Source organism: Oncorhynchus gorbuscha, linkage group LG05, assembly GCF_021184085.1.
Source record: "Oncorhynchus gorbuscha isolate QuinsamMale2020 ecotype Even-year linkage group LG05, OgorEven_v1.0, whole genome shotgun sequence".
In the NCBI taxonomy this organism is placed as follows: Eukaryota; Metazoa; Chordata; class Actinopteri; order Salmoniformes; family Salmonidae; genus Oncorhynchus; species Oncorhynchus gorbuscha.
Window position 1 is genome coordinate 72,040,814 of NC_060177.1, and position 12,107 is coordinate 72,052,920.

Consider the following 12,107-nt stretch of genomic DNA (forward strand, 5'->3'; position numbering starts at 1 on the left):
TGCAGAAAGATAAGCTTCAGTGAAGTAGACTATCTGCAATTTAGCGCTTGGTAACGGAGATGTAGATTACAGAACATTTAGACATGTCATGATTCATCAGTAGTGGAGAATGGATACCACTGGAGAGTGCCACACAATTCAATTTGGCAAGTATCCAAATAGATCAAATAGGCTAGAATGATGAAAGAGATTAATAAGGCCAATCTTCTGACCCCACACAATCGCAAGTCAAATCACGAATCATAGTTGGAAAGGTTTTCTAGCCTAAAGTGTTGGGCTGCATTTCTATTCGCTGACAGTAGGACGTCAGAGTGGGGCGACTACATGGACCGTAGGCTGCGACAGACATACTGTAGGACTACGTGTAGCCAGCCGCATTACACAAAAGTAATGCGAATATTGTAGCCTATGCCTCATGACAAAGTTTCTGTGCGTGATTTAGAAGTATAAACTAGCTCACTTCCTTCTGGTAATTTGCAGAGGTGGCGGAAGTGCGTCAGTTATCTCGGCTCTCTGAGGCTTTTACTGCACACTAATTTCAGATGTAGGGAAAAGAGGGGAGAGGAGATTTTAATCACTCTGCCGCTTTAAGGATACTTATCAAAGCTTTGCATTATGTGAAAACGAAAAATACGACGAGACACGAGTAACTGAGCAACCAAGGACGGAATTCAAGAGTGGATTTATAACTTACGCGGGCCTGGAATAGCCGATGCCTTTGGCTTATGGGATGTGATCATATGCAGTGGATGGTCGTATGCTGAAGTAGCTAAACGGAGGATCATTTTGAAAATATTGCGCATAAGTAGCGAAAGACTTGGAAATCCCTGCCCTCGTAGCTATTATCGCGCAAAGGTTTACCCTACGGCGGAACTTGTCAGAGGAATATGGTTAACCGTTGAAACTCGCCAATGCAGAGAGGATTATCCACTTATATATTATCTCATACATAATTGTTAAGCACCTAATACGCATTTTGACGGATGTTATCCATAGTCCTTTTTTGACAGCGGATCATGGATTGGGTGGTGGAAAACAACGGGCAGCGACATTATTTCTCTGCGCTGTCTGTGGTATGCAGCTATTAACATTGTGTTTTTCCAATGCAACAAAGTTGCAAAGCAAGTGGAATGCATACATTTGAAGTATTTCGCCGTTTTACACCTGCTTATGTAAAGAACGCGTCGACCTTATAGTATCGGATCGCTTCAAATACGTGAGGATTTGCGTTCCTTCTTCCTCGCCTGCATGGAATATTTTAACATTTGTTTATTGTATTCGGGTGGAATATTCAAGGTCATTCCGTGAATCTTATTATATATATGTATTATTTATACATGCGTATCTCCTCGTGATAGCATAATAGTATCTTATTTCGCACAGGGAATCCGCTTTACGTTAGGCGCTCTAGAGTGATTTTGTCATTGCAACATTTTTAAAATGGATGGAAAATTGAAGCAGAGCCGGAGATCCCGTTCCAAACGTGAGAGGGTACGGAGACGGGAGGCAGTGGGCAGGGATGCCCGCAGTCCAAACCCTTCATCTGGTTCAGATAGGGAGCAAAGTCCTGGGAGGGATCTCGCCTCCCAGAATGGTAAAAAGGTTCCACACTCGACACCTTCTTCCAGAGCCTCACGTCCCCCTCGTCGAAAGAGACGAGAATCCAGTTCTCAAGAAGAGGATATCATTGATGGATTTGCCATTGCCAGTTTCGTCAGCCTGGACTGTCTGGAGGTAAAGTGATTGGCTTATAATTACACATGTCAAACACGTTAGAATTTGCATAAGAGCATAAGTTTTCAGCTTGACTAATGAGGTGCTATTCATGACATGCTCTGACATAATGGTTTGTTTGACTGCATATAAACATGTGCTGTTTTCTCTGCGTGTTCAGGAGGGGAATGAATTGTAGATCTTTGGCTTGTCCTTGTAGTTATGCCTTTTGTTGTTCTATGCAACATGGGTCTGCATCCCCTTTAGATTTCTTACTCTTTACTGCACAATATCCATATTTGTTTGCCTCTATAACCAAATGTCCATATGGAGTGTGCATATTCATTGGATGGTCCAACATGTGCAATGTGTCTTTGATTATGTGTTTGTATTTGCTTTGAAGGTGATTAAACCTCAGGTGAAGTTGAAGTCTACAAATGAGATTGTGAATTTGATACAAATGACCACTGTAACCACATGAAACATAGATTTAGCCAGTGGTAACTTGTGGAATAGACACCGGCTGGAATGCGGTTTTAACCAATCAGCATTCAGGATTAGACCCACCCTTTGTATAATTGAATAACAAGAAACATCTTTCCAAGTACAGTTGAAGTCTTCTAAGTTGACATTTGTATTGGCAATACCTGTGTACCTACTTACATAGTATAATAATTCCTTAGCCTGTTAGTGGCTGACTGAGGCTGCAAAGGTCAGGAACAAAACCCATAGACACCTGCTACTACTCTACTCAGTTGAGTGTAAGCAACACAGTCAGTTGTAATTGCTGCTTGTTCCCCACAGAGACAATACCACCAGCATGGTACAATAGACTGCATTACATAGCTTGACCTATTGGGTTATTACTAGATTTGAGTGCATACATAAGTATGACATATTGTCCATGATATGTTCTTTTTTGTTGTGGACATAAATGTCCAAAGAAGTGTTCACTCACTGGGAGCTTGTCATCGACTTGTCACCTCCCCTCTGTTAACAAGGTTAACCTGTCAGGGTCCTCAGTAATTACATTGCTCTTCCGTTAACTTAGGCCTTCCGTGCCACTTACTAGAGTTTTGTGTGAAGGAAGATAGTGTCTAAGAGGAAGGGGCAGAGGGTGAAGTGCGTGGAACTGTGTAGGAGGGGGTGATGGAGAGAGGCCTGGTGTGTGTGTGTGTGTGTGTGTGTGTGTGTGTGTGTGTGTGTGTGTGTGTGTGTGTGTGTGTGTGTGCGTGCGTGTGTGCGCGTGTGTGTGTGTGCATGCGCACGTGCCCATTATATGCTCTGATGCGAAAGGTATGTGTACGCGTGCCTCCGGTGCTCGCTGCTTATGGCAGTCTGACAGGTGCTGACTATGAAAGGCCTCTGGGAAGTCTGAGCGAAGTGCTTCTCAGATAGGATCGGATCCCACCAGGAGAGCAGAGCATAGGCTGTTTGTAGGGTGGCTTCCTTCAGTGACATCTACAAGTGAATGAATGCTGTACTCAGCCAGACAGCTAATCAGGGTAGGCCATCATTGTAAATAAGCATTTGTTCTTAACTGACTTGCATAGTTAAATAAAGGTTGAATATATATATATATGTATATATTTATATGTATTATTTATATATATATTTAATCGGGCTTGATAAAGCTTTCATAAATCAATTCAATTAAAATGTTTGGAAACGGAGTAAAACGGTTCTCTAAACAGTAGTTTGCATGAAAATGGGCTGATGGTAGTTAGTTATACTTTGTATAGAGCTAAGTGTGGGCTGGACACACATCTGGAAAGCCTATGTGATAAGGCCAAGCAGGAATATTAAATGCTAATTTCCTATCAATTATCCAACGGACACGGCACCATTAGCCATTCAATAACACACGGACCTATTGCATCATTCTCTAATAAACACAGTACAGTTGAAAGAGTGTTCTTAACCTCGTATAATTCACTGATGGTCAATACAGGACTTCCTGTTCATGACAGGCCAGTGAGACTGATTAGATTGGGCACTTTCACAGTACATTGAGATCAACCTCACATTTTCTCTGGGTTCATTGAACCTCTATAGCTTGATGCTCAACAGTACTGTACACAATGTTTATGGGAACGTGAGTGTTTTGCTTTCACGTTAAACATGTTTCAGTAGTGGGTAATATTGCAGCCTTGGATTGAAAGAATAAAGCTGCCTGCTGCCCTCGGAGCTTATGTTGTGTGTAATGTATGTTGCAACCTGCTCTGCTCCCACAGCCTAGTTCATTATGGTACAAACCAATCCACGACATTGGCCACGTTTGATTATCATTTGTTTATTTGTTTTGAGTCCACACTTCACCCGCAAAGCCACTTACCCGTGTAAATGAACCGTACGAACAAGACATGGCTACTTTGTCAAACAGGGCTATGCTATAGTGACTGGACATGTCAGTGAGGAGATGAGGCATGTAGAATGAAAAGCCCTCTCTCAAATGCCTATTAAGACAATTATACAATGCTGTTAATTAAATCCCCTCAAAAGTCCCCCCTGGGTAATGTACTAACAGAAACAATAAGAAAATGTTGCAATTATCCACCTTCCATAATAGAAATGAGATGTGATATTTCCCTCCTCTCTTTGTGTGACGTTGATACTAGAGTGGCAAATCCCCCTCTCTAATCCACACAGAGTTCATCCTTATGTTTATGTATTTAGACTTGACTTTTTCCTCTCTAACCGCCAGCAGTCATCTGTAATGGGTGGGATCTTGACCTGTTTATTGTCACATTAACACAGATTGTGTGTTAACATGTGTTATTACACTGTCTTACATTATATCCCTTCAAATAGTATACTATTCTCTCTTGTAATAAACAATCAGCCAGTAGCCTGCTCCTTCCTCTTACAATTCCAACACTCCCACGGCGTCAGTGCATTTTGGTACACCAGAAGTACATTCATTTCCAATGAAACGCTGAGTTTGCTGTGCAGCATTGTGTTGCAGAGGCAGTTGCAGTGCTTTCGGTGTGGTGCAGATGTTGGATTTATTGAACGTATGCGTTAAACTATGTGTAGACGGCTTGACAAAAATGGTAGCAGAAATGGTAGCAGAAATGGTAGCAGAAATGGGAGCAGAAATGGGAGCAGAAGGTGAATTTTACTGTAGGTGAATGTAACTTTTGTTGCACGAATATCCAGATGATGTTGCATACTGTTTTGCCCATTGACGGTGTGTTGGAAACGTTATAGCAGGTGTAAATGAAGCTGCATCTGTAACAATTCAGCAGTGTGTTGGATGAACAAACTGTACAAGCCAGACATCAACGGTATAGTATTTGGTCTAGAGACTTGTAACTTGTTCAGTGTTGGGATGTTGCTAAAAGCTGTAGTTAGTTATAACAACTCAACTCTTGTGTTGAACTACAATCCATAAAGCAACATTATAAACTGGGTGGTTCGAGCCCTGAATGCTGATTGGCTGACCGCCGTGGTATATCAGACCGTGTACGACAGGTATGACAAAACATTTCTTTTTGCTTCTCTAATTACGTTGGTAATAGCAATAAGGTACCTCTGGGGTTTGTGCTATATGGCCAATATTCCATGGCTAAGGGCTGTGTCCAGGCACTCCGCGTTGCGTTGTGCATAAAACAGCCATTAAATGTGGTATATTGGCCATATACCACACCCCCTCGTGCCTTATTGCCTAAGTATACCATTTGGTCTCTGGATCTAGAGGCCTGTTAAACTGTTTTGTATGGTCATTATGTTGCAATACCGCTCAGTGTTTTCGTTACTCTCATAGTGATGGCTGTAGTGCATCATACTGTATGCTGCCAGCCGGTGACAAACAACAACTCCCCTTTTAATTAACAGGCAGGCCCCCGGAGGCGTCGGTGCTCAGAGCCTGACACGTCCCATGAAGAAATGCTTCTTAAGGCCCATGGGACCCATCTCTCCCGTGGCGGAGAGAGAGTAAGAGAGATAAACATTTTGGCTGTGCTGTGTGTGTGTGTGTGTGTGTACTGTCATGCTCGATAGTGGGGAGATAGCATTCTTTTGGCTGTGCTGCTGAGGCTGTGTGCCCAATATATTGACGTATGATCTAAATATCCTCCCTAGGAAGAGCTTTTTCTCTCCAGAGGGTGTGTGGAGCGGAGGTTACATACAGCCCTTATGGTCCCCCTGCGGATCAGTCCTCATTGTCCGTTATGAGAAGTAATGAATAGCTTGGTTTCTGTGACTGTCACTGTAGAAGATGTGGTGTGTGCTGCTGTTTTTTGTTTCCCTCTTCATTTGGTCGTTGTTTCCCCATGAGAGGTATTGAACAGTCTGGCTCATGTCAATGTCCGTGTTCTAGATGTGTTGTGCTGCTGGGTTGTATCTTCCTCCTCTCTCGGTCTGCTTTGTGTGGCGAGTGGCAGGATGCAATTATCAAGTGATTAAGATGTTGTCTTGAAGCCTGGTGAGAAGGATTAGACTTCTGACTGGTTAAAGTTGCCTGTTCATCCACTGGCTGCTTTGCCTTCTGTTTAGGGGATTTCTTGAGTCTGACCAGGCTCTGCTTTGCTCTCTGCTCTTTCACTCATAATCAATGAAACAGCGTTGAATAAAAAAGGTAGTTATAGAACTAATACGTGTCTCCCTGTTTGCCACCCCTGCAATTTAGGATCACATATTGTGGCATTTGGCTGCAGAAAATGTTAAATGACTGGCTGGCAATGAGGCCTGAGAAAGATTTACAATACAAATCATGAAACATAAGTAGAAAGAACACTAAGTGCCTCATTAAGTGTGTTTTCCTTTTGGCCTCGTCCACTCATTGACTGAGAGAGCAGTAGAACAGGCAGTGAATGGCTGGCTTGTTCATACTTGTACAGTTACATCAACATCTCTCAAGTGAATCCCTTTAAAAATGTGCTTGTATGCAAAAATTGTGCATTTTCCAGGGACTTGTGCCCATCAAGTTCAACTGGTCTATTGGTTAGCTTTGCTGAATAGGGCCTTAACGAAATCCCCCTCAAATCATCTCCCTGAGCTCACAACACAAGTCTAATGCTCGCTTTCAGAATGTAGTAGTAAATACAGAGGCAGTTTGACATTTTATGTACCATTGGCACATTCAGTGCAGTGAAGTAGAGAGGACCCAATAATAGTCCATGTTTTGCTAATGCATACTGTCACCATGCTACCTAGACCGTCTTGCAGGTCAACCAAACATCCACTACTTCTTACAACATATTAGTATCGACATGATCTAGTGATCACCAACATCATACCTGATTATGTACGCCTATATGAGTGAGCGGAGAACGATAAAGGAGTGTTTATTTCGCTAGCATCAACGCCCACTTAGTTTTTGTCTTGCCATGACATCATGAACGGTGAACCTGTTATTTTGATTGGGTGAAAATCAAAGCAGATCGGCCTCCAGTCTTTCTCACGATTTCAGCTTTTGAGCATTTATTCTGAGAGATGCTGTGACTGGCTATAGCTCCATAGAGGGTCTCAGAGCATGTTTTCTTTATAAATGACTAGCTGTGAAAGCAATTAGTGTAACAGTTGTCAACATGCTCCTTGCTACAAATGTGAGATAGGAACATTAGCTCTGAGGGGAATAGTGTTTCTGGTTGAAGTGATACTAACAATAATCACTGCAGAGCTCTATTCCCAGCCTGAAATAAGATATTGAGACGGCTGCTACTTGCCAGTGCTGCTGGCTCACTTGGTCTCCCTCCGTGGATCAGCCTCTTTCTGCCTCCCTTGGTCTCCCTCCATGGATCACCCTATTTCTGCCTCCCTTGGTCTCCCTCCGTGAATCAGCCTCTTTCTGCCTCCCTTGGTCTCCCTCCATGGATCAGCCTCTTTCTGCCTCCCTTGGTCTCCCTCCGTGGATCAGCCTATTTCTGCCTCCCTTGGTCACCCTCCGTGGATCACCCTATTTCTGCCTCCCTTGGTCACCATCCGTGGATCAGCCTCTTTCTGCCTCCCTTGGTCACCCTCCGTGGATCAGCCTCTTTCTGCCTCCCTTGGTCTCCCTCCATGGATCACCCTATTTCTGCCTCCCTTGGTCACCCTCCGTGGATCAGCCTCTTTCTGCCTCCCTTGGTCACCCTCCGTGGATCAGCCTCTTTCTGCCTCCCTTGGTCACCCTCCGTGGATCAGCCTCTTTCTGCCTCCCTTGGTCACCCTCCGTGGATCAGCCTCTTTCTGCCTCCCTTGGTCACCCTCCGTGGATCAGCCTCTTTCTGCCTCCCTTGGTCACCCTCCGTGGATCAGCCTCTTTCTGCCTCTCTTGGTCACCCTCCGTGGATCAGCCTCTTTCTGCCTCCCTTGGTCTCCCTCCATGGATCAGCCTCTTTCTGCCTCCCTTGGTCACCCTCCGTGATCAGCCTATTTCTGCCTCCCTTGGTCTCCCTCCATGGATCAGCCTCTTTCTGCCTCCCTTGGTCACCCTCCGTGGATCAGCCTATTTCTGCCTCCCTTGGTCACCCTCCATGGATCAGCCTCTTTCTGCCTCCCTTGGTCTCCCTCTGTGGATCAGCCTCTTTCTGCCTCCCTTGGTCTCCCTCCGTGGATCAGCCTCTTTCTGCCTCCCTTGGTCACCCTCCGTGGATCTGCCTCTTTCTGCCTCCCTTGGTGTCCCTCCATGGATCTGCCTCTTTCTGCCTCCCTTGGTCACCCTCCGTGGATCAGCCTCTTTCTGCCTCCCTTGGTCTCCCTCCATGGATCAGCCTATTTCCTTTGATCAGCCTCTTTCTGCCTCCCTTGGTCTCCCTCCGTGGATCAGCCTCTTTCTGCCTCCCTTGGTCTCCCTCCGTGGATCAGCCTCTTTCTGCCTCCCTTGGTCACCCTCCGTGGATCAGCCTATTTCTGCCTCTTTCTGCCTCCCCTTGGTGTCCCTCCATGGATCTGCCTCTTTCTGCCTCCCTTGGGCACCCTCCGTCCCTTGGTGTCCCTCCATGGATCAGCAGCCTCTTTCTGCCTCCCTTGGTCTCCCTCCATGGATCAGCCTATTTCCTTGGATCAGCCTCTTTCTGCATACCTTGGTGTCCCTCCATGGATCCGCCTCTTTCTGCCTCCCTTGGTCTCCCTCCGTGGATCAGCCTCTTTCTGCCTCCCTTGGTCTCCCTCCATGGATCAGCCTTTTTCTGCAATTCAGAAGTCAATGATGGGCCTCAGCTGCCGATCATATCTCGGAAGGTTTCTTCAGCGGAGACAGACAGAGCTGTCTGTCTGTCTGTTAAATGTGAGCTTTCATGTGAGAAGAAATCCAAATAAGGACTTGGACTGTTGTTGTTTGAGTTTTGGCAGCAGACTAATAAGCAGTAGCTGACCAAGATCATAGAGTTTAGATAAGAGTTGGTTACGCAAGGCTAGGGGATCGCTCTCTCATTTACATTTCTACTTTTACAGCTCATTCATTGTCAGCTGCAGTATTTTCTCATGTGGAAGCAAAGCGCTTGTTCCACTCCTTGAGTAATGCGTATATACACTGAGTATACAAAACATGTCCATGACATAGATTGACCAGGTGAATCCAGGTGAAAGCTATGATCCTTTATTAATGTCTCTTGTTAAATCCACTTCAATCAGTTTAGAGGAAGGGGGGGGAGACAGGTTAAAGAAGGATTTAAGGAGGTGCAACTCAATATTAGGAATGTGGTCCTAATGTTTGGTATACTCTGTGTCTATACAGTTGAAGTCAGAAGTTTACATACACCATAGCCAAATATATTTAAACTCAGTTTTTCACAATTCCTGACATTTAATCCTAATAACAAAATAGGTCAGTTAAGATTACCACTTTATTTCAAGAATGTGAAATGTCAGAATAATAGTAGAGAGAATGATTTATTTCAGCTTTTATTTCAGCTTTTATTTTATTCCCAGTGGGTCAGAGGATTACATACACTCAATTAGTATTTGGTAGCATTGCCTTGAAATTGTTTAACTTGGTTCAAATGTTTCGGGTAGCCTTCCACAAGCTTCCCACAATAAGTTGGGGGAATTTTGACCCATTCCTCCTGACAGAGCTGGTGTAACTGAGTCAGGTATGTAGGCCTCCTTGCTCGCACAAACCTTTTCAGTTCTGCCCACACATGTTTTATAGGATGGAGGTCAGGGCTTTGTTATGGCCACTCCAAAACCTTGACTGTGTTACCCTTAAGCCATTTTGCCACAGTTTTGTAAGTATGCTTGGGGTCATTGTCCATTTGGAAGACCCATTTGTGACCAAGCTTTCACTTCCTGACTTATGCCATCTATTTTGTGACGTGCACCAGTCCCTCCTGCAGCAAAGCACCCCCACAACATGATGCTGCCACCCTCGTGCTTCATGGTTTGGATGGTGTTCTTCGACTTGCAAGCCTCCCTCATTTTCCTCCAAACATAATGATGGTCATTATGGCCAAACAGTTCTATTTTTGTTTCATCAGACCAGAGGACATTTCTCCAAAAAGTACGATCTTTGTCCCCATGTGAAGTTGCAAACCGTAGTCTGGCTTTTTTATGGCGGTTTTGAAGCAGTGGCTTCTTCCTTGTTGAGCAGCCTGTCAGGTTATGTCGATATAGGACTCGTTTTACTGTGGATATAGATACTTTTGTACCTGTTGCCTCCAGCATCTTCACAGGGTCCTTTGCTGTTGTTCTGGGATTGATTTGCACTTTTCACACCACAGTATGTTCATCTCTAGGAGACAGAACGCGTCTCCTTCCTGAGTAGTGTGACGGCTGCGTGGTCCCATGGTGTTTATACTTGCGTTCTATTGTTTGTACAGATGAACATGGTACCTTCAGGCGTTTGGAAATTGCTTCCAATGATAAACCAGACTTGTGGAGGTCTACAATTTTTTTTCTGAGGTCTTGGCTGATTTCTTTTGATTTTCCCATGATGTCAAGCAAAGATGCACTGAGTGTGAAGATAGGCCTTGAAATACATCCACAGGTACACCTCCAATTGACTCAAATGATGTCAATTAGCCTATCAGAAGCTTCTAAAGCCATGACATCATTTTCTGTAATTTTCCAAGCTGTTTAAAGGCACAGTCAACTTAGTGTATGTAAACTTCTGACCCACTGGAATTGTGATACAGTGAATCATATGTGAAATGTCTGTAAACAATTGTTGGAAAAATTACTTGTGTCATTCATAAAGCAGATGTCCTAACTGACTTGCCAAAACTATAGTTTGTTAACAAGAAATATGTGGAGTGGTTGAAGAACGATTTTTAATGACTCCAACCTAAGTGTATGTAAACTTCCGACTTCAACTTTAGATATACTATGTATTTAAATCAAGCAGTTCCTGAATTCAATGATAAACTGACTGCGTCTGTAGAAACACTACGGAAGTGTCCTTGATATATTTTCAATCTTAAACAATATTTTGTGCGAAGATAAATACATATGTGAGATATGTAGGTAGTACATTATGGACTTCTGCAACCAGTTTGTCAGGAACAGTGAGATAGAGATCTAACACATATGACTCATTTTTGGCAGAAATACCTTGTTATTGGGTATCTCTCTCTCTCTCTCTCTCTCTCTCTCTCTCTCTCTCTCTCTCTCTCTCTCTCTCTCTCTCTCTCTGTCTCTCTCTCTCTCTCTGTCTCTCTGTCTCTCTGTCTCTCTGTCTCTCTGTCTCTCTGTCTCTCTGTCTCTCTGTCTCTCTGTCTCTCTGTCTCTCTGTCTCTCTGTCTCTCTCTCTCTCTCTCTCTCTCTGTCTCTCTCTCTCTCTCTCTCTCTCTCTCTCTCTCTCTCTCTCTCTCTGTCTCTCTCTCTCTGTCTCTCTCTCTTATCTGTCTCTCTCTCTCTCTCTCTGTCTCTCTCTGTCTGTCTCTCTCTCTCTCTCTCTCAACGTCTGCATTATGGGGGTTATATACACACCTATGTGTTCGCTCCTTTCAGACAGATCACTTTGTTACATTTTACAAAACGAGGACACACACACACACACACACACACACACACACACACACACACACACACACACACACACACACACACACACACACACACACACACACACACACACACACACACACACACACACACACACACACACACACACACACACACACACACACAGAAAGCCAACAGGAGCACTCTCTTTACACAAGGCGTGGAATGGGACCACAATTACACACACAAACTCTGGCACACACACAAACACAGTGCAATGAAAATCTTCAAGTCAATATGGATGAAAAGGCATGCTGGTGAGAGAGAGGGAGACTACAAATAATATCACAGAACTATCTCCCACAAACCCTGTTTGCATTTGGTATTGCCTTGATCTTCTTACCCAACTGTTCTCTGTGTGTTGGTGAAAATATCACTGCTGTAGAATAAAACAAGACAGTGCTGAGGAACAGTTAACACTAGAAAAGCCTGGCCTCAAGGGACTCCCCTTTGCGCCAATGACCGTAATA

The 12,107-nt window shown here is 44.2% G+C and overlaps 1 protein-coding gene across 1 annotated transcript in view; it reads left to right on the forward strand.

Annotated features, from left to right (window-relative positions):
• Nucleotides 1–350: 350 nt before the first annotated feature.
• fbrsl1 (fibrosin-like 1) overlaps nt 351–12,107 on the forward strand; it is a 503,490-nt gene continuing 491,733 nt past the window's right edge. The window contains 1 exon segment of the mRNA XM_046351071.1: nt 351–1,734. Coding sequence (XP_046207027.1) covers nt 1,441–1,734 — 294 coding nt within the window. The 5' untranslated portion in view covers nt 351–1,440.